Source organism: Ranitomeya imitator, chromosome 1 (assembly GCF_032444005.1).
Source record: "Ranitomeya imitator isolate aRanImi1 chromosome 1, aRanImi1.pri, whole genome shotgun sequence".
Lineage (NCBI taxonomy): Eukaryota > Metazoa > Chordata > Amphibia > Anura > Dendrobatidae > Ranitomeya > Ranitomeya imitator.
Window position 1 is genome coordinate 761,010,307 of NC_091282.1, and position 23,243 is coordinate 761,033,549.

The following is a 23,243-nucleotide window of genomic DNA, read 5'->3' on the forward strand; positions in this document are numbered from 1 at the left end:
GAACATATGGCTGGAACCTGGAATGAGACACACGGGGGCTAGGATGGCGAATATTACCATAGGGGCTAATTAAGGGATATTATTATTGCAGTGATGTATTTATTTTATTTTTTGAGTATACTGTTTTAAATGGGGGGAGGTCCTGTTACTGTGTAGAGTGATACTATGTTGCCTTCTCCATGTGGTGTAATGTAGAAGTTGGGAAAATTAAGTAATGTGTTCTACAAGCGGAACACGAGATAACTGTATTATTTCCTGCAGAGACGAGTCCTGGCTGGATGAAGTGATGGCGGTCTGTGCTGGATGAAAGATGAAGGACTTCACCTAGAGACGTCACTGGTGAGTCAGTGTTACCTATACACTGACACTATACACTGTATACTATATACAGAGGTCCTGTGTACAATGTCACCAGTGATCACTGTATTACCTATACATTATATACATAGCTCCTGTGTATAATGTCACCGGTGATCACTGTATTACCTGTAGACACTGCTTACTAATTACAGATCTCCTGTGCATAATGGCACTGATGGTGATAGTATTGTGGTTTTTTTTTATTACTGATCAGTATTGTAGTATTCAGTCACTATGTGGTGGTAATATGCGGTCTGGTCATGGTGTTGTGGTATTTGTTCCTTGTATTTTATATTATTCGATCACTGTGGTGGTAATATGTCATCTGGTCATAGTGCTGTGGTATTTGTTCCTTGTATGTAGTATTATAGGTCATTTTAAAAATTGAAAAATAAATAAAAATATACCTAAATTGTATTGCATATTTTAACAAATATTTAATAGGTTACAGTAGAGTAGGGCCCGGCCAAAAGTGTCTACCGTGTTATGGTGGCGGCTTAAAAAATGTTTTGGCCAAAACAAAAGCTGCCGGCTATATGTGTGATCTGGTGATGGGAACTATTAATGTGTGATAGGTGAGAAGTGGAGATTTTCCAAGAGAGAGTGGTGGGATTGTGGACAGTTCGAGGGGTGGAGCCTGGAGGTGGGGCTGGGGTGGAGCCTGGGCGGAGTTTCAAGGGGGCCCCGAAAATTTTGACAGTATGGGGCCCCAAAATTTCTAGTGGCAGCCCTGTATAGTTGCCCCGTATTCACATGTAACGCGCCATGGAATAAACGGTGCTATAAAAATGTATAACAATAATAATAATAATATAATAATAAAATCCTTGTTTGTTTTTTAAATCAGGGCTGAAGAACCAGTCATTGAAGTTGAGACAATTTTCATAAACCCGCATTTGGCACACCTGTGTCAATGCTGTGTTCCTAGGAGCCCCATCTATCAAAACAGTCAATTATTTAACCCTTAAATTAGAGAAAAAAATTGAAACAGCACAATTTTTTTTTTGTTTGCTGCGTGATGAAAATGCATGGAGCCCATGATGCTGGCATTTAAAACTACAGCTCTGGGTACCGAAAACAAGCAAGGGAAAGAAAAAATGAAAGTTGTCTGCGTCCTGAAGAATTTAACGGAGGTCTCCAGGCAGGCCCTCTGTTGTGGAGCTCCCCTGTAACTGAGCCCCGCCTCCTCCTCCCATTCCACCCTCACCCCGCCTCCTCCCGTTCCACCGTCACCCCGCCCCTGTCTCGCCCCGCCTCCTCTCTTTCGCGCATGCTCCGTGCAGTCTGTGCGGGCAGGGGAGGGAGGGCTGCTGAGTCTCCCAGAGGAAGCCGGATCCCATCACAACAACAAGCAGCAGCGGCCGTGGTGTCCTGAGGCCCGGCATGATGGGGGCCGCCCGGGACCCCAGACCTGACTGAGCGGCGACGGGTTACAGGCGGAGGGAGTCCCATGAGGCCGGGACCATGCAGCCCTCCCCGCAGACGTACGACTTCTTCAGCGAGGAGAACGGCCTGAAGTGGCGGGGGCTCTTCGTGCCTGCCCTGAGGAAGGTGAGACTGAGGGAAGGATGGAAGAAGCTCTCTAGCCGCCATGTACCTGAGAACTACACTTCCCACGGTTCTCTGCCGTTTGTTGGCTGTTAGCTCAATAACGGGGCATGCTGGGAGATGTAGTTTTCATGTGGCATAAGGTGACATGTTTGGGTATGAAGAACTACAAATACCAGCATACCCCTAGTAAATGGAGCAGGGTTAGGTTCTGATGACTTGGGTCAGCTGGATATCGCAGGAAGAATCCTGGCATCTGATAGCCCAGAAATCCACATGTAAAGCGCCATGGAATAAATGGCGCTATAAAAATGTATAATAATAATAAAATCCTGAAAGTTCCAAGGTCTGTAAGTGTCAGGGGATTGTCAGCAGTGGGGTGTCGGATTATCCAACCTCCTGGATTGTTTGGTTATCACCTGCCTGCCGGATTCCAGGAATCGCCTTTTGCTTGTTCATGTGTTGTGATCATGTGCAGTGTGCCGGATTATTGGCAGATACCAGTCATACAGTAGGTATTCACTGACCCTCTGATCTAATCTGAAGAGGCCTCTGAGCATGCTGGGGGTTGTAGTGTGTGCACACTGCTGTGTAGACTACCTTGCAGTTCTGGCAGTGTCTGTGCTGACTGCTGGGCCAATATTACAGGTAAAAGGCCATAATTCAGAATTTTCTATTTTTTATCTTCATTACCTACTTTGATAATTTGTTAGAAAATAGCATCCGGTGGGAGTTGTGCTCTAGGACTCTGGACAGGCCGTATTGCGTGAGACGTGATATTTTTTTCATTGTAAACAGCGCCTCTCTTGTCCAGGTGTCTGTGCCTGGTATTGCAGTTTGTTGCTTTGTACACATGAATGCTGAGGTACCAGACATGGGGTAATAAGTATGTCATGGCGGATCCTTGAGAAATGCCATCACACAGCTCTCCAGGGAGCCCCATTTGATTTAGTAAGGCCACTGTGCAGTTCATATCCGTGAGGGTCTCAGTGGGCAGACCCCGCCAATCGCATTGTTGACTGGCGTAGTTCCCTTTATGGTGCAATGTTGATGACGTGGCTTTATTATGGGGCGCGAATGGATCAGACATTGACTTGTCAACCGCTAGTTCTCCGCTTCTGGCAGCCAACCTTGAGCATCTCCAGGATGAGCCGCCGGGGGGCTCTTGGCAGGTAGCGGATCCCTGGATATTTACAAGAAGCCACTTGCTCATTTATGGTAGCGATCAACCGTCTGCTGCTCTTCGGGCCTAACTGACTTGTATAGGAACCATAAAATCGCTTCAGGCCTTCTCTGGTATCGCCTCACCTTTATCAGTCTGTGTACACGGTCGGGGAGCTGATCATCATGTGATGAACTATACATCCCAGCATGCATTCAGCTTCTGAACACTAGCAGCAGAACACTGTAATAGTGGACCCTATAAATGACCCGTATAATTTTTTCACCTGTACATCCCAAGTTATATGCATTTTTTTATGTAAGGAGGCGATATAGCATTGTTCATCCTGAGCTTGCTGATTCACGAGCATAGGAGGGTGCGGAAAAAGTTCAGGAGCCATAGCCAAGTTGGATGACCGTTCCTTTAGGCTTCTCTTCAACCTTCCGCACTCCAGCCATATACATGGGCTGTGGATCTGCTATTAGGGGTGAGCTCTGCTGACAATTTGCCCTCCGGGAGGGACCTACCCATGTGATTTCAGGTGGTCCCTTACATCTAGAGCACTTGTACAGGACATCTAGTAGCTACTTCTACTCGCCATAAGATAATAATTCTGTAGCTTCTTCCTTTCCAAATTTGTATTGTGCCGTTCCTCTGTAATTCCTCCTAGAAATGTCATGTAAATTGACTGCTTGTTGTTACTGGCTGGAAGTCCTCACACTGCCCAATCAGTGCTGCCTGTGACGGGGCGCACGCCAATGAATGGTAACACCCAGTTGTCAATTTATTCATACATTTCTAGGAGGAATAACAGAGGAACGTGGCAACACAGAGGAATGAGAAGATAATCCCGAATTGTTATTTTATGGGGAATACGGGTATTTACTTAAACAGACAATTGGCTCGTCCTAAGAATAACATTTATCACCTTTCCAAATCCATAATCAGTGGTGGTCTAACTGCCGGGACCCCCCAAAGTTCCGTGTCAATGAGAATTTCAATCTGAAATCAAAAGGTATAACTGCATTAACTTAAATGGCTTGTCCACCCCTGAACATTTTATTTTATTTTTTTCATAAAATACCCCAAATATTTTAATACTTAAACAATGGAGTATGCTCCACTTACTGATCACCCATCGCCAATCTTCCAAAAGTACAGTCTCTGTATTTCCTATTCTCGCTGGACTGGCTACAGCCAGTGATTGGCGGCAGCGGTCAAATGTCCAAGTGCTAAGAGGTCATCACTGCAGCAGAACGTAGAGTCCGCCGCAGGAAGAACGAATATTTGAAAGGTAACATAGGCCCCTCTGTCCAGATCCCGTAAGGGCTGAGGACAAAGCCGTCTTTTGAAGAGCGAGACTTCCCGATCCCGTTGTTTTGCAGGGACTTGCTATGATGCTCTGAGCCCAGAGGATGAGACTTTTATGGAGAAGTGAACATTTCACCTATATGTCAAAAATTCCCAGTTTTCTTCAAGAAGAACCATTGTAGGTGATTAGATTTCTATCTGCAGTGTTTTACATGAAATATCCATGTCCCCCAGCAGCTCCGGCTGTGAAAGTGCTCAGACCTCCAGAGATCAGCTGTGATTTGTGGGGCAGTTCCCTGCAGCGCTACCACAGGATAGATGAAGTATTGCACGGTGCCCATGCAAAGCAGTGGGATGCCTGTGTAATGCAGGACAGGATGGGTCCTCCAGAAATGCATACTCTGCAGGCAAGAGATGAGGATCCCAAAGAGGGGACCCCCGTCTGATGATTTTTGCTAACCAGAGACCCCCTTTAGTTGATCCTGCCAGTTTTGGTGGCACCATGGAGACCATATCTATTGTTAATTTTTGTTATTCCCCTTAATAATGTTTTCATCAATGGGGGGCAATTCCCGATGCCCATTGTCTGCTGACTCCGCAGACTTGTCCATTCTTTATCCATCTTGCTCTGACTGCTAGTAAACCTCTTGCTGTCTACTGTCACCAGGTACGAACAGGAAGTTGAGGTTTTATATACTTTTATGCCTTGTACCTCAGCGCCACAGTATGCCTCAGCTTTATGGCCCTCATTTGTCTCCCGCTGTATAGCTTATGTCGTCTTCCAAATTCCTGAACAGATTGATCCACGTGCAACTTTGAACTAAAACATAAAATGGCTAATTGAGTAGTTAAAGGGAATGTTCATTTTAGGTCACTGATGATGGAATATTAAAGAATATGTCCATCTCTGGAACCAGAAAGCATATTTTAGGGTGTGATGAAACAAAAATTTCCATAAATCGGCATCGTAGCTTGGGTTACCAGCACCTGGGACGATGCAAGTAGTGTGCCCTTCTACTATATAATTGTCTAAGGGTCACTTCCGTCCTTCTGTCTGTCCTTCTGTCTGTCTTTCTGTTACGGATATTCATTGATTGTGGCCTCTGTCTGTCATGGAATCCAAGTCGCTGATTGGTCGTGGCAAAACGCCCACGACCAATCAGTGACGGCCACAGTCCGGCTGCAATATGGCCGCTCTTTCCTCCCCGCAGGCAGTGCCCGCTCCATACCCCCTCCAGTCATCCAGTCAGCCCTCACACAGGGTTAATGCCAGCGTTACCGGAGCGCGGTGTCACGCACTCCATTAACTGGGCAATATACTGCGTGGGCTGTGCAATATACAGGGTGGAGCGCGGTAATTTGCTTTTTTGCACTGCATGCTGTGGCAGCACTGTCGGTCGAAGAGAGGGGAGAGTGGGTGTGGCTTACAGTGGCTGATGGGAGATTTGTATTCCTCTGCCTTTCAGTTGCCATCATGCAGTGGACACGTGAGGAGAGGTCATTTTGTGTTGAAGCGTATTTTTCAAATGCCCACTCGATCATTGCAGTGCAGCGTGCTTTTCGTTTACAATTCGCTGTTCCTCCACGCGGACGTGTTCCTGGACGGCAATCAATTGTAAATTGGGTGAATGCATTCAGAACAGCAGGGAATGTGTCATGTGTACGAAGGGGACCTGAGAGAAGGATTACAACACCACAAAACATCGAGAGAGTTAGAGCAGCAGTACTGCAATCTCCGAAACGCTCTGCTCGGAAGCAATCATTTGCTCTTGGCATTTCAAGACGTTCTCTCCACCGGATTCTTCATGATGAACTGAATTTTCACCCGTATAAAATGTGCGTGGTCCAACATTTGTCAGCATGGGACTATTTGACACGGCGGACCTCTTGTGAAGACATGTTAGCAACGATACCCCGTGACGCAATTGTGTTTTTTTCTGATGAGGCACATTTTCACCTCAGTGGGTGTGTAAACAAACAAAATATGCGTTACTGGAGTGAAACAAACCCCAGAGAAGTTTCACGAGAGACCTCTGCATTCGGACCGCGTCACTGTGTGGTGCGCCATATCACGAGTAGGCATCATTGGTCCTTACTTTTTTCAGGATAATGGTCGTGCCATAACTGTGAACTCCGAACGGTACTTGTCTATGATACAGGATTATTTGAGGCAAATGTTTCCTGGACGGCTTATCTCTTTGAGGGGAGATGTGAACTGGCCAGCACGCTCACCAGATTTAGCCCCATGCGATTTTTTCCTTTGGGGTTACCTGAAGTCTAAGGTGTATATCAACCGTCCCAACACCTTGGAAGACCTAAGGAACAATATTGAAGCTGAAATTGGCAGAATACCAGTGGACATGCTTGTTAGAGTTCATGAAAACTTCAGAAAACGTATGCAGCAGTGTGTGGATAGCGAAGGTCGACATTTGCCAGATACACTATTTAAAACCATGTAATTTAAAAATTCCATTACTGTTCAGTATAATTAAAATATAAAATAAATTTTTCTAATGATCATAATTTTTTTATTTCATTCCCAAATCAGCAAATTACCGCGCTCCACCCTGTACTACGTGGCTCTGTGCTGGGCAATATACTATGTGGACATGCATATTCTAGAATACCCGATGCGTTAGAATCGGGCCACCATCTAGTGTTACATATAAATCTCCCTTAAAAAGTAATGAGTTCCCTCTCCAAAAATAATTATGCCACCTCCATTGGTGTGTCTGAGAAATGTGCAGTGCTTCATTTCTCCTGCAGAGGCGCTGCAGGGAAATAGGAAACTTAATATTCTCTTTCCGACAGATCACACTGATCACTGGAAGACTCAGCAGGGTACGCTGTTCAGCTCTTTATCTAGGATCCCACCCTCGCTAATAGCCTGATTTGGATAACATCCTTAGGATATGTTTCCACGTTCTGTAAAGGCAGCGCTTTGGACGCAGCAGATACCCGCTCCGTCCAAAGCGCTGCCGGCTTTTGTACACGCAGTGATTCCACATGTGTTCAATGAACTGTGCGGAATCACCGCATCCTATACATAGGACTGTGCTATTTATCTTGCAGAGACTGAGCGTCTCTGCAAGATAAATAGACATGCTGCGGTCTGGAAAGACGCGCCGCATGTCCGGATACGCAGGTCTGCCACCTGTGTCTTTGAAAGCAGCATTATTATTATACATTTTTGTGGCGCCATTTATTCCATGGCCCTTTACATGTGAATACGGGGCAAATATAGACAAATACATTAAACATGAGCACAAAACAAGGCACACGGGTACATAAGAAGAGAGGACCCTGCCTGTGAGGGCTCACAGTCAGCAGGGGATGGGTGATGAAACACTAGGAGAGGGTCGGGCAAGTTGTGTGGCGGTTCAGGATCACTGCAGGCTGTAGGCTTGTCGGAAGAGGTGGGTCTTCAGGTTCTTTTAGAAGGTTTCTATGGTAGGCAAGAGTCTGATGTGTTGGGGTAGAGAGTTCCAGAGTATACGGGAAGCATGGGAGAAGTCTTGGATATGGTTGTGGGAAGAAGAGATGAGAGGGGAGAAGAGAAGGAGATCTTGAGAGGATCAAAGGTTGCGTGTAGGTAAGTACCGGGAGACCATGTCACAGATGTATGGAGGAGACAGGTTGTGGATGGCTTTTTTTTATGTCATTGTGAGGGTTTTGAACTGGGGAGTAGAGGGGAGACAGGTGGATTAGTCGGGCAGCAGAGTGTAGGATGGATTGGAGTGGTGCCAGAGTGCTAGAGAGGAGTCCAGAGAGTAGAGAACGCATAGTGGAGATGCTGTAACATCTGGGCGCTGCGGATTGGATGTTATATTGAACATACCCTAATTCTTTATTGCCAGTTGAGCTGCATTTTAACGTTATTTGCTTGTTCTTGCCACGATGGTCTCTATTTCCAAGAATCTCTGACACTTGTGAGTGTGAAATGCTTCACTGGAGAACAAGCATCCCTTCTGCTCCCTTCACGGTCCTGACATGGGAGTGTTTGTACTATTCATAAATTATCTCTGGAAGAAGTCGTCATCACAAGGGGTACGTGACATGAACCGTGCCATGTCACATGAACCTTCTGGGAAGTCACCTAGACTCCTGTTACCCATATAATGTGGGTCCCAGGGGTGTTAGAGTATTGGAGCTGTAGAGTATTGGTGGATTATCCTGATAGGTGAAGCCATCGTCCGCCACAGTGCGGATCAGGGCATCTCTGTAGATAGATGTGGGTTCCTCTTCTGGGATCCGCACTTTTAATACCTCTTTAATCATGATCTTTTTTTTTTTTTTTTTTTTTTTTACACTTTTTTTACATTGCCATAAAAATCGCTGCAGGGGATCAAATATATGGACTCCATTGTGAGCCGTGTTAGGACATATTGGGCGGTTTCACGTGCTGCAGCTTTTATTTATGGTTTAATGTCATCAGATGTTCATTTAAAACAGATCTGTTGCCAGTTATTATTATAGCGACATTTATTCCATTTTTATTCCAGTTTTCACAATATAAACTGCATGCATTATTACATTGATCTCTTATTCTTGATAAGGCTGGTGTACTTACTGTGGAAGTCTATCAACATGACTGTATAATCCTTCCTGGAATTTTACACACCAGATATTAAAGTGAGTAGTTCTCATGACCCTGAGTTATCGCACAACAGTCGATTGATCATCTGGGAATCCCAGCGGTCAGTCCTCAAATGATTGCACACCCATGGGTTAATTATTTGGGGGTCCTAGTGGTCAGACCCTGAGTGATGGCAGACCCATGGATTGATTATTGGGGGGTCCCAGTAGTCAGAACTTGAGTGATTGCTCACCTATGGATTGATTATTGGTTTTCCCAGCGGTCAGACCATGAGTGACTGCAAACCCATGAATTGAGTGTTTGGGGGACCCAGCGGTGGGACTCTTAGGCTATTTGCACACGTATAATGGTCCTCTATGGATTTTTCCGCAGCGGATTTGATAAATCTGCAGGGCAAAAACGCTGCGTTTTTGCTGCAGATTTATTGCGGATTTACTGCGGTTTTTCTGCGGATTTCACTGCGGTTTTACACCTGCGGTTTTCTATTGGAGCAGGTGTAAAGCCGCTGCGGAATCCGCAGAAAGAAGTGACATGCTGCAGAATGTAAACCGCTGCGTTTCCGCGCGTTTTTTTCCATAGCATGGGCACAGCGTTTTCTGTTTCCCATAGGTTTACATTGTAATGTAAACTCATGGGAAACTGCTGCGGACCCGCAGCTGCGGAAAGGCTGCGGATCCGCAGCGTGTGCACATACCCTAAGTGGTTCCATACCCGTGGATTGATGAAGGGGGTCTCAACAGGCACACCCTGAGTGATTGCACCACCATGGATTGATCATTGGAGGGTCCCAACAGTCGGACCCTGAGTAATCTCACACCTGTGGACTCATCATTGAGGTGTGGGGGGGTTCCAGCGGTCATGCCTTAAGTGATCACGCACCCATGGATTGGTGATTGTAATTATTGGACAAGGTTATTAGAGGACTGGGGGGTCTGCAATACCAAGATAGGTTATTACACTTGGGGCTATTTAGTTTGGAAAAACGAAGACTAAGGGGTGATCTTATTTTAATGTATAAATATATGAGGGGACAGTACAAAGACCTTTCTGATGATCTTTTTAATCATAGACCTGAAACCGGGACAAGGGGGCATCCTCTGCATTTGGAGGAAAAAAGGTTTAAGCATAATAACAGACGCGGATTCTTTACTGTAAGAGCAGTGAGACTATGGAACTCTCTGCCGTATGATGTTGTAATGAGTGATTCATTACTTAAATTTAAGAGGGGACTGGATACCTTTCTGGAAAAGTATAATGTTACAGGGTATATACACTAGATTCCTTGATAGGGCGTTGATCCAGGGAACTAGTCTGATTGCCGTATGTGGAGTCGGGAAGGAATTTTTTTCCCCAATGTGGAGCTTACTCTTTGCCACATGGGTTTTTTTTGCCTTCCTCTGGATCAACATGTTAGGGCATGTTAGGTTAGGCTATGGGTTGAACTAGATGGACTTATAGTCTTCCTTCAACCTTAATAACTATGTAACTATATATATGTAACCCCTTTCTCTGTGCAGTGGATTGTCCGGATCAGGAGATTCGAGGTGATTTTGTGCCCACTAGATTAGAGGTATACAGTCATGGCCAAAAGTATTGATACCCCTGCAATTCTGTCAGATAATACTCATTTTCTTCCTGAAAATGATTTCAAACACAAATTATTTGGTATTATTATCTTCATTTAATTTGTCTTAAATGAAAAAACACAAAAGAGAGTGAAGCAAAAAGCAAAACATTGATCATTTCACACAAAACTCCAAAAATGGGCCAGACAAAAGTATTGGCACCCTCAGCCTAATACTTGGTTGAACAACCTTTAGCCAAAATAACTGCAACCAACCGCTTCCAGTAACCATCAATGAGTTTCTTACAATGCTCTGCTGGAATTTTAGACCATTCTTCTTTGGCAAACTGCTCCAGGTCCCTGATATTTGAAGGGTGCCTTCTCCAAACTGCCATTTTTAGATCTCTCCACAGGTGTTCTATGGGATTAAGGTCTGGACTTATTGCTGGCCACCTTAGAAGTCTCCAGTGCTTTCTCTCAAACCATTTTCTAGTGCTTTTTGAAGTGTGTTTTGGGTCATTGTCCTGCTGGAAGACCCATGACCTCTGAGGGAGTCCCAGCTTTCTCACACTGGGCCCAACATTATGCTGCAAAATTTGTTGGTAGTCTTCAGACTTCATAATGCCATGCACACGGTCAAGCAGTCCAGTGCCAGAGGCAGCAAAGCAACCCCAAAATATCAGGGAACCTCCACCATGTTTGACTGTAGGGACCGTGTTCTTTTCTTTGAATGCCTCTTTTTTTCCCCTGTAAACTCTGTTGATGCCTTTGCCCAAAAAGCTCTACTTTTGTCTCATCTGACCAGAGAACATTCTTCCATAACGTTTTAGGCTTTTTCAGGTAAGTTTTGGCAAACTCCAGCCTGGCTTTTTTATGTCTCGGGGTAAGAAGTGGGGTCTTCCTGGGTCTCCTACCATACAGTCCCTTTTCATTCAGACGCCGACGGATAGTACGGGTTGCCACTGTTGTACCCTCGGACTGCAGGGCAGCTTGAACTTGTTTGGATGTTAGTCGAGGTTCTTTATCCAACATCCGCACAATCTTGCATTGAAATCTCTTGTCAATTTTTCTTTTCCGTCCACATCTAGGGAGGTTAGCCACAGTGCTATGGGCTGTAAACTTCTTGATGACACTGCGCACGGTAGACACAGGAACATTCAGATCTTTGGAGATGAACTTGTAGCCTTGAGATTGCTCATGCTTCCTCACAATTTGGTTTCTCAACTCCTCAGACAGTTCTTTGGTCTTTCTTTTCTCCATGCTCAATGTGGTACACGCAAGGACACAGGACAGAGGTAGAGTCAACTTTAATCCATGTCAACTGGCTGCAAGTGTGATTTAGTTATTGCCAACACCTGTTAGGTGCCACAGGTAAGTTACAGGTGCTGTTAATTACCCAAATTAGAGAAGCATCACATGATTTTTCGAATGGTGCCAATACTTTTGTCCACCCCCTTTTTTATGTTTGGTGTGGAATTATATCCAATTTGGCTTTAGGGCAATTCTTTTTGTGTTTTTTCATTTAAGACAAATTAAATGAAGATAATAATAACAAAGAATTTGTGTTTGCAATCATTTTAAGGAAGAAAATGAGTATTATCTGACAGAATTGCAGGGGTGTTAATACTTTTGGCCATGACTGTATGTCCGTGAAGGAATCGACGGGTGTAAACCTACACTGTGCCCAGCTTATCCTCCTCCGTAGTAAGTACCAGACGCCTATGTGGCTGGTATATCTGCGCTGAGCTGCGTTTGGATCAGAGCGAGCTGTCATGCTCTCCGAGGCAAACAAGAATCCATTAATACCCCCAAAGTGCTTGGAAAATGAGCTGCAGTCATTAAATGGAGCTCAGGTTACAGACTATTCTTGTCTTGTGGAATCGGAGCAGGAGAAGCACTGGCCAGGACAGCCTGTGTGCTGCTGCGTGGCCTGGCGCTGTGTGTTACATTGAGTAGATTCGGGGCTTTTTCAGAAATATTGGCTCTTTATGGTTTTTACTTCTTTTTTTTTTTTTTTTTTTTCCTTCGACTTTGTGACAATTTGCTGTAATTATTTCCCCCCATTTCTATATGTGGCCGCACAGCTGTCGGCTCAATGCTCTGTCATCTCGCAGCTATTCTTCCCAACCTCCCCCATACACGTGCCCACACAGATCTGATCACACTTGTGCATGATGACATGTTGGCCATGGGGGCAACATGTCGGGACATGGGCCAGCCAGTCACAGCCTGCTTTTGTGATATTACTGTTTTTTAATGTCCATGAACCCCTTTAAATCAGAGAAAGCAGCCAGTGGGTCGCCTTGTCTGCTGAAGGATTACACGGCCCCATTAAAATTAAAAAAGTCAATCTGTGTAATACATGAGAAGGATAAGTAACCTAGTAGTGGGCCCACGGGCTTCGCCTTACCAAGCAGGTGGCAGTTCAGGACTGGGTGACTGTTGCCGGCAGCCGCTTGCCAATCCCGGCCAGTAACGGCATGACCGTGTAATAACGTAGAGGATTCCTTTCTCAGATGAGTTGGTAAGACGTGACTTTATTCTGCAGCGGACACACCCTGCTCTGGCAGCCATGTACCCGCATTCTGGTTTTGCCTGTTAATCAACTTTTTTTTTTTTAGCATTATCAAAGCCTCAGGCGTCGGATAAATGCTGCGCAATTTCCTGTGGACGCCAATATAAATTGATGATGGGTAGTATGGCCTACCGTACGGCCTCCCACTGTCTTGGGTAGGAAAGGAGATGTCATGGCATCGCCAGGAAAGAAGTGTGATTTCTGCTGTGGAAGCTGTACTGGCCGTCATATTGGCCACCCTTCTCCATATTACCTCTAAGGGACAGCGGAGAAGCGTTTTTAGGATATTTTAATTAGTGGTATTTTTTTTATTATTTTTGGACTAAAATGCTCAGTAATAAAATGGTAAGCATATTCCATTCTAGCCTTTTCATAAAATCTTAATATTTTTTCTCTCCCCAGGTCCAACAACAAGTACACCCCACGCTGTCAGCAAAAGAAGACTCGTTGTACTATATAGAGGAGCTCATCCTACAGCTTCTTAGTAAATTATGCATTGCTCAGCCCCGCACGGTCCAGGATGTGGAGGTTAGTGAAGTTAAAGGGGGTCTCCAGTCGTACAAATATGATGGCTTGGCCTGATTGGCCGTCAGTATCAGATTGGGGAAGGGTTGACTCTCAGCTGAAGGAGCTACGATACCTGCTGCAGCCCTTTAATCAGATGATTGTCAGAGATGTGACACCCACCAATCTTTTAGTGATGGCCTAATAACTGAAGAGCTCTTTAATATCTTCCTGTTTCACACATAATATGGCCACAAGTTGCAAAATAGTCATGAGAGAACAGATTTTGGAATTTAGACAATCTATTGAAGGAAGGTTTTTCAACATTATAAATGAGCGAAGTTTTGAAGTGCTTGAGAAAATGAACGGCTGGGCAATGTACTTGGTATTAAAAATCTTCTCCTTTCTCAAAAATTGAGGGCTAATTCTGTAGTTTAATGCTCGCTGCCTTAGTTACTTGCCACCTCTGCAGTTATTAACAGTTGCTAGTCTAGGAGCCCAGCCCTTACAAGCTTTTAACTATATCGCTGCTCTGATGCTGGCAGGGGTCCGGCCGCCCTCCGTCCCCCTGACCTCTTGTGATGTCTCTACATGCAGCATGGGAGCGAGGTCCGTTATGGCTGGCTGCCGCTTGTCCTTGCTGTCAGTAATTCTGGAGAAGACATTGACATTTCTTTGTACTGTTATCTAGTCTGGCACAGGAGGCTTCGTGTTAATGGTTCAGTTGTGGGGCAACTTCTGTGGTTCAGTATACACTGTACATACCCATTCATCATCTCCCTGCGCTGTGGTCCGGTCTGGCACAGGTTTACTGGTCATTTGCCAAGACTTGCATTTTAGTGTTGACAGGCTCTCTGTCTTCATTAAGGTCCACGTGTCATTTCTTATTTAGGAATGGTTTGTGGTGTACTTGTGTTATTAGTTTTTTGGGCACCGGGCATCCCACCTCCCACCTCTAGGAGATGACCTTGGGAAGTCTGTATGGAAGTATAAATGTATGGGGGTCGCTTCTGTACCCTCTCCACTTTTTCCTTGATATAAATCCACAATTAATGACATCTATAATTGTAATCCTGCTTAGGAGCGAGTGCAGAAAACCTTTCCTCATCCCATCGACAAGTGGGCCATCGCCGATGCTCAGTCTGCCATTGAAAAGCGGAAGCGAAGGAATCCCCTGCTGCTTCCTGTAGATAAAATCCACCCATCGCTGAAGGTAACCATTCCTTATACTATTTCTTCTACAAATCGCGTTCTTCTGGTATTAAATGGTAAGAAAGCTGGGTGACAACTATTATGGTTGTTGAGGGCTGTCACACTATTTCTGAAAACTGTAAAGTAGCTTAAAGCGTGCCAATCAATCCAGGTGACTTCTCATAATAAGTTTTTTACTCTGGCTTGTGAAAGTTTTAACCCTCCTTGGCTTTTTACCTATTTTGTTACATTACAACCTGTGATTAAATATTTTTGTAATTTGATTTGTGCACTAAATAATCTAAGATGGTGAAGAGAAGTGACAATAAGTTGGTGAAGAGAAGTGACAAAAATATGGGCATACCGTATATACTAGAGTATAAGCCGAGACTATCAGCCCAAATTTTGGGGATGAAAGTGCCCCTCTCGGCTTATACTCGAGTCATGATCGGCGGTGGGGTTGGCGGGTGAGGGGAGAGAGGACTGTTGCATACTCGCCTGCTTCTGGGGCTCCTGGCGCTCCCCCTGCCTGTCCAATGGTCTTCGGGTGCCGCAGCTCTTCCCCTGTTCAGCGGTCACATGGTACCGCTCATTAAAGTTATGAATATGGGCTCCACTCCGATAGGGGTGGAGCCGCATATTCATTCCTGTAATGAGTGGTGCCAGTGACCGCTGACAGAGGAAGAGGCTGCAGTGCCTATAAATTGTTATATTCGTATGTATTAGGCCCTAAAAATTTCTGGTGCAAGCAATTCCCTTCATAAATCCCATGCTTAGTGTCACAGAGTTACCGCAACAGAGAGGAGCCAGAAGACCGCAGAGTCTGATTGCTCCTACTCCTGCGCTGAGAAGAAGCAATTCTCCTTAGTTTTAATGGTGTTTATTTCTTTTGGCAGAACAGGGGTTAATCGGCCAAAGTTAGAAACTCTGAGCTCTCAGCTGAGCTCAGTTATCCACTCCATCCCCTTTATAATCTGGGTCCTGATTCTAATTCATGTCAGAGCTAGCATTTGCCTCATGGCTTAGGGGGAGAAGTGCTTATATGAGGAGTTTTGGAGGAGTTATCTGTGACTCATGCATGGTTTGTAAGTGTGATAATTCCCTTCCTTCTACTACTTTGGTTTTTCGACAGTCCTCCACTTCCCAGTGCATTTTTCTGTTATATGTGAGTGAATAATTTGTATGCCTGGTATTTTCAGTTTATCCTTATTTGTGTTGCCTTGTTTGTAAGGTTGGTGTACTGCGGTGCACAGTAGCGCCCCTCTTCCCTGGGTGGGGAAAGAGAACAGACAAGGGCTAACTTAGGAGATAAGGCAAGGGTGGCGGCCCCGTCATCTCCAGAAGTATCCCGGGGAATAGAACAAGCTGGAGGTATGGATAGGGAAGGAAACCATGGTCCCGGGACACCTGACAGCTGAGTCGTGACATTAGCTTTGACCGTAACCATTTTCTGATCCATTATGAGTCCTATTACTGCCCTGATGGGGCAACTGATGCAGCTCAGTCTGGAGGTGGCGGATTTACGCACGGTTGTTTCTTTATCGCCTCTCAGTGGGGGACACGGGAACCATGGGTGTATGCTGCTGGAACTAGGAGGCTGACACTATTCAAATAAAAAGTTAGCTCCTCCTCTGCAGTGTACACGCCACCGACTGGCATTATACTCTCCAGTTTAGCTTAGTGTCAGGCGCTCCCCTTTCTATGCGGCGGCTGCCGCCCCTCTTGGCCGGGCAGTGCCCGCACCGCTGATTACTTCCAGCGGCCGCCGGCTTCTAATATAGGCCCCAGCTTTCCCGGGGCCTACTTCCGGCGGCAGCGCTCCCCCTTTGTATGCGGCGGCTGCCGCGCCTCTTAGCCGGGCAGCGCCCGCACCGCTGGGCCAGCGGTCGCCGGCTTCTAATTTAGGCCCCGACTTTTCCCGGGGCCTGCTTCCGGTGCCGCGCTCCGCCCACTTCCTTTTTCATCGGGCGGGAGAATCTCTGTCCGGCTCCATCTCGGCTGACTCCTCCCCTTCCTCTACGCCGCTGCTCGGCACATTCGGATCTGTATTTTAACACATCGCGCTCCGCACCTTCCTGAGTGCACATTCTGCCCTGCGCCCCTTCAGCACTCACCATCTGCGCGAATTGCAGCAGGGGCTCGTCTTCTCTCCTCAGATCCACCGCAAGCTGGACTGCTTCCTCCACCTGGTATCCGTTTTCTCGTCTGCCGTGAGTAGCTCTGCACTGCAGACTGACACCCCCCTCTGCTCCGCTGTCCCCTAACCCTCTGGCATTTTCTTCAGACCTCCTCAAAATGTCTACCTCTAAAGGGGGCCGCTCTCGTCCTCCTACTTCTTCCTCTTCTGCCTTAGTTAAGTACTTTGAATGTTCGTCCTGTAACTGCAAACTTCCCTCAAGTCAGTCCTCTCCGCTCTGTCAGGCCTGCAGCAACCCGATTGTTCCCACTGCCCAGGATCCCCCGGCCGATCCGCCAGAGAGTGATACCCCCATCCCAGGCTGGGCCTCCTCTGTCACAATCGGTGGCCGATCTAACACGGGTATCTCAAACTTGGGTGTCCGTGCTGGATTGATTACCTCTGCAGACCCCCGCAGTAGCCAGCGGGTCGCAGGAGCCTCCATCCGAGACCTCCTTGATAAGCCGCAAAAGGTCCAGACAGGAACGACGGTCTGAGTCCTCTTCTCGCTCCATCTCGCCACACGGTCCTCCTCTGCGGTCGGTGTCCTCCCGATCCTCCTCCCCTGAGTCAGGCGAAGCGTTCTCTGAAGCGCCCTCGGAGGATATTTCGGAGCTGGATTCTAACCAAATCGCCACCATGAGGGATATGGTTCAGAATCTCATTGGAGCTATAAACCAAACCTGTGGCATCAAGGATCCCTCTACGGAACCCGCAGATCAGGCGGTTTCGTTTAGACGGGCTAAACCACCTTCCAAGTTTTTTGCTCCTCATCCTGTATTCGAGGAAATCATGAACAGAGAAAGAGACAACCCAACCAGACGTTTTCAGAGGGGAAAACGCCTTGGTGTTTTGTATCCTTTTTCTCCAGAACTTACCGCCATCTCTCCCTCGGTGGATCCCCCGGTTTCCAGGCTGTCCACCAACACGGTGCTTCCACTGTCCGGCGGAGCATCTCTGAAGGACTCTAACGATAGTTATAGAATCCTTTGTGAAGTCAGCCTTTGAAGCGACTGCAGCTGCTCTATGCCCAGCCTTTGCTTCCACTTGGGTTTCGAAATCCATTTCCAAATGGGCTAAAGAACTCCGTCGAGATATCCTGGACAGGGCGCCTCCCGTGCAGCTGGCGGAGCTTGCCAACTAGATTTCCCACGCTGGTGAATACCTGGTCTCCGCCTCTCTGCATACCGCGTCCTGTGCGGCTCAGGCGTCCAGCAATGCTGTTGCTATCCGCCGGGCCGTTTGGCTCAAGGCCTGGCAGGCGGACTTATCTTCCAAAAAGTCCCTTACCTGTCTGCCCTTTCAAGGCTCACGTCTCTTCGGTTCCAAGCTGGACCAAATCATTAAGGATGCCACCGGGGGTACAAGTTCTCTTCTCCCCCAGGCTAAGCCTCGTCGCCCTCCTCCTAGATGGCAATTTCGGTCCTTTCGGCCTTTTCGTCGCTACGTGGCACCAAACTCCTTTTTTCAGCAGCACCAGAGGCCACAGGCACGTCAGGAGAAGAAAATGGTATCCTATAGGTCCACTTCGTCCTGGCGTCCTCGCTACTCCCAGGGTAGATCCTCCAGGCCCAGGACTGGAAGATCCACTCTCAGCACAACCCCAGCCAACTTCCCAGGCTCGGCGGCCGTCTCCTCTTCTTCAGGGACGTCTGGATCTCCTCAGTAGAGGACGCATGGGTCAGGGAAGTTGTATCCGCGTGATACAAAATAGAGTTCGTTTCATGACCCCAGGATCGTTTCTTCGAATCCCGACCTCCAAGAGACCCCGCTCTAGTCCCGGGTTTCTTCGCAGCCATCGCTTCTCTCCTCAAAGCCGGGGTGATCGTTCCCGTCCCAGGAAAAGAACGGTTCACAGGTTTCTATTCAAATCTTTTTGTGGTACCGAAAAAAGATGGCAAGGTTCGTCCCATTCTGGATCTCAAATTGCTGAACAGGAGAGTTCGTCTTAGACACTTCAGGATGGAATCCCTTCGTTCAGTAATTGCTTCCATGGAGGTTCAGGAATTTCTGTGTTCCGTAGATATTCAGGACGCCTACCTCCATGTCCCAATATTCCCGAGACATCACCGATTCCTGCGCTTTGCGGTGCTTCAGGACCATTTTCAGTTTGTCGCCCTGCCGTTCGGTCTTGCAACCGCTCCCTGGGTATTCACGAAGATTATGGCGGCGCTGATGGCCATCTTGAGGGTGAGAGGCCTGGTTCTGTTTCCGTACCTCGACGACATCCTCATCAAGGCCCCGTCCTTTTCTCAAGCTCATGGAAGTCTGTCCATTGTCCTCGACACCCTAGCCCGCTTCGGGTGGCTGGTCAACCGGCAAAAGTCCTGCCTTATTCCTTCTCAGCGCATCGTTTTTCTGGCCATGCTCTTCGACACTCGTCAGACCAAAGTCTTCCTTCCCGAAGACGAGATCCATCCTTCGTCGGGACGTACGCTTGCTCCTGGGTCCTCGGTTTCCCTCCTTCCGATCGGCCATGAAGGTTCTGGGGAGGATGGTAGCAACATTGGAAGCAATTCCCTTCGCCCAATTTCACTCACGGCCTCTTCCGCAAGCCATCCTGTCTCAGTGGGACAGGTCTGTCTTTTCCCTGGATTGTCCGATTAGACTCTCTCCCCGGTCAAACGGTCTCTCAACTGGTGGCTGACGTCCCCTCTCAACTCCCAGGGCAGGTCCTTCCTTCCAGTTCACTGGCAAGTGGTGACGATGGACGCCAGCCTGCTCGGCTGGGGTGCGGTGTTTTGCTACCTGACTGTTCAGAGTCGTTGGTCGGCGCAGGAGTCAACTTTGCCGATCAATGTCCTCGAGATTTGGGCCATCTTTCTGTCCCTTCATCACTGGGAAAGGATTCTCAGGGGTCTACCAATCCGAATCCAGATGGACAATGCCACGGGAGTGGCATATGTCAGCCATCAGGGGGGGACTCAGTGCTCCTTGGCTGAGGTATCCAAGATCCTCCTCTAGGCAGAGGCAACGGTTCCGGTGATATCCGCGGTGCATATCCCCGGCGTGGACAGTTGGGCTGCCGACTTCCTCAGCCGCAAAGGCCTCGCGGCAGGGGAATGGTCCTTGCATCCGGAGGTTTTCTATCAGATTTGTCTTCGATGGGGACTCTGGACGTGGACCTCACAGCATCCTCAATGAACAGGAAGGTTCCTCGGTTCGTCTCCAGGTCTCGCGACCCCCTCGCGGTGAGCGTCGATGCTCTGGCCATTCCTTGGTCGCTGTTCGTGTTGCCCTTTCTGTTCCCACCCCTGCCCTTACTTCCCAAGCTGTTGAAAAAGATCAAAGCGGAAGGGGTGCCGGTCATTCTGATTGGCCCAGGAGAGCTTGGTTTGCGGACATCGTCAATCTTCTCGCGGACGCCCCTTGGCGCCTTCCAGACAGGCAGATCTGCTGTCTCAGGGTCCGATCTGCCACCCGAATTCTCAGTCGCTCAGTTTAACGGCGTGGCTGTTGAAACCGCAGTTCTAAGAGCATCCGGCCTCTCGGACCGGGTGATTCACACCATGATCCAGGCTAGAAAGCCTTTGTCTTCCAGGATTTACTATCGTACCTGGAAGGCTTATTTCCTTTGGTGCGAGTCCAACTGCGTTTCACCTTTGTCCTTTTCCATGCCTTCCGTTTTGGCCTTCTTTCAGGCAGGATTGGATTTGGGCCTTGCACTTAGTTCCCTGAAGGGCCAGGTTTCAGCGCTCTCCATCCTTTTTCAGAAGACTTTATCTTCTCGGCCACAGGTTAAGACCTTCCTTCAAGGAGTGGCCCATGCTGTCCCTCCGTACAGGGCCCCTGTGGATTCATGGGATTTAAATCTGGTACTGGACGTTCTGAGGGTTTCCCCCTTTGAGTCTCTCAGGGAGGTTCCCCTATCAGTTCTGTCTTGGAAGGTGGCCTTTCTTGTGGCCATCACTTCTATCCGCCGCGTTTCCGAGTTGGCGACTCTCTTGCCGACCTCCTTTCTTGGTCATCCACCAGGACAAGGTGGTCCTCAGGTCTCCGCCTTCCTTTCTTCCTAAGGTGGTTTCCACATTCCACCTCAACGAGGACATTGTTCTACCTTCCTTTTGTCCAGCTCCGACTCATCCTCTGGAGCTATCGTTGAACAAGCTGGACCTCGTCAGGGCAGTGAGGATCTACCTGGATAGAACGTCCGCTTTCCGGAAGACGGATTCTCTTTTCGTCATTCCGCAGAGGCCTGCCGGGCTTCCAAGGCGACTATTGCTCGCTGGATCAGATCGGCAATTTTGGAGGCTCACCGGGTCAAGAACTGAGTGCCCCCTCCTGGGATAAAGGATCACTCTACCCGGGCAGTCAACGCCTCCTGGGCGGTACACCACAGGGCTTTCCGCCCTACAGCTTTGCAAAGTGGCAACCTGGTCTTCCATTCACAGGTTTGCCAAATTTTACAGGGTCCATACCTACGCTTCGGCGGACGCCAACCTAGGCAGAAGGATTTTGCAGGCGTCAGTGGTGAGTCCTCTGACCTGATGGTAGTCTGTTTTTCCCACCCTAGGGACTGCTTTTGGACGTCCCATGGTTCCTGTGTCCCCCAATGAGAGGCGAAAGAGAAAACAGGATTTTTGGTTGCTTACTGTAAAATCTGTTTCTCGGAGCCTCCATTGGGGGGCACAGCACCCTCCCATGTTGTTCAATTCCTGTTGTTCTATGCTCTATGACTGTTCTCACGTTTACAGTTCTCATGCTTGTGGTTATGGTTTTCAACCTTGTTATTTATCTCCTACTGCTTTCTCACTAACTGAGGAGTATAATGCCAGTAGGTGGGGTGTACACTGCAGAGGAGGAGCTAACTTTTTTTGTGCATAGTGTCAGCCTCCTAGTGGCAGCAGCATACACCCATGGTTCCTGTGTTCCCCAATGGAGGCTCCGAGAAACAGATTTTACGGTAAGCAACCAAAAATCCTGTTTTTGCATTTTTCACCAGTTTCCCCCCTGCAGTTGTCCCTGAGCTACTGGGTAGAGAATAGCTGCTTTGAGGTTTCCCACACATAGACACCAGGGATTACTACTCTCCTGTGTCTGAAGCACCTGATTAGGAACAGCAGCATGGAGGAGATTATACAGCAGTACTGAACAGTGGAGATGTGAATTCACTATTCGGATGTTTGATGAAACTTCAGTGTTGATTTCATTACAGAGCTGGTTAGGAAAATTTGCGTAACTACAGGGTGGGCTATTTATATGGATACACCTATATAAAATGGGAATGGTTGGTGATATCAACTTCCTGTTTGTGGCACATTATGTATATGGGAGGGTCAAAACTTTTCAAGTTGGGTGGTGACCATGGCGGCCATTTTGAAGTTGGACATTTTGGATCCAACTTTATTTTTTTTCAATGAGAAGAGGGTCATGTGACACATCAAACTTATTGAGAATTTCACAAGAAAAACAATGGCGTGCTTGGTTTTAACGTAACTTTATTCTTGTTATTTACAAGTTTATGACCACTTATAAAATGTGTTCAATGCAACCCTCTTCTCCCACTCTTGACACACTGATGGCAACACCGCAGAAGAAATGCTAGCACAGGTTTCCGTCATTTCAGATACTGCACATCTCGCATCTTCACAGCATAGACAATTGCCTTCAGATGACCCCAAAGATTAAAGTCTAAAGGTACCTTCACACTGAGCAACTTTAGAACGATAGCGATCCGTGACGTTGCAGCGTCCTGGATAGCGATATCGTTGTGTTTGACACGCAGCAGCGATCAGGATCCTGCTGTGACATCACTGGTCGGAGCTGAAAGTCTGGAACTTTATTTCGTCCCTGGATCACCCGCTGACATCGCTGAATCTGTGTGTGTGACGCCGATCCAGCGATGTGTTCACTTGTAACCAGGGTAAACATCGGGTTACTAAGCGCAGGGCCGCGCCTAGTAACCCGATATTTACCCTGGTTACCATTGTAAATGTAAAAAAAAAAAAAACACTACATACTTACATTCCTGTGTCTGTCGCGTCCCCCGGCGTCAGCTTCCCTGCACTGTCAGCGCCGGCCGTAAAGCAGAGCACAGCGGTGACATCACCGCTCTGCTTTACGGCCGGCGCTTACACAGTACAGGGAAGCTGACGCCGGGGGACGCGACAGACACAGGAATGTAAGTATGTAGTGTTTTTTTTTTTTGTTGTTTTTTTTTACATTTACAATGGTAAATACTACCGTGCCGCACAAGAGGTTGGTACACAAAATGAGAATGCTTGGTCTGGGGGAAAATGTGTGTAAATGGGTTAG

General features: G+C 47.5%; 1 protein-coding gene across 1 annotated transcript in view; it reads left to right on the top strand.

Annotated features, from left to right (window-relative positions):
• Nucleotides 1-1,672: 1,672 nt before the first annotated feature.
• The window catches only part of SOS2 (SOS Ras/Rho guanine nucleotide exchange factor 2), a 98,982-nt gene continuing 77,411 nt past the window's right edge, over nt 1,673-23,243 (top strand). The window contains exons 1-3 of the mRNA XM_069735329.1: nt 1,673-1,911; nt 13,520-13,645; nt 14,703-14,834. Of these exons, the coding sequence (XP_069591430.1) occupies nt 1,825-1,911; nt 13,520-13,645; nt 14,703-14,834 (345 nt within the window). The 5' untranslated portion in view covers nt 1,673-1,824. The remainder of the gene's footprint in view (nt 1,912-13,519; nt 13,646-14,702; nt 14,835-23,243) is intronic.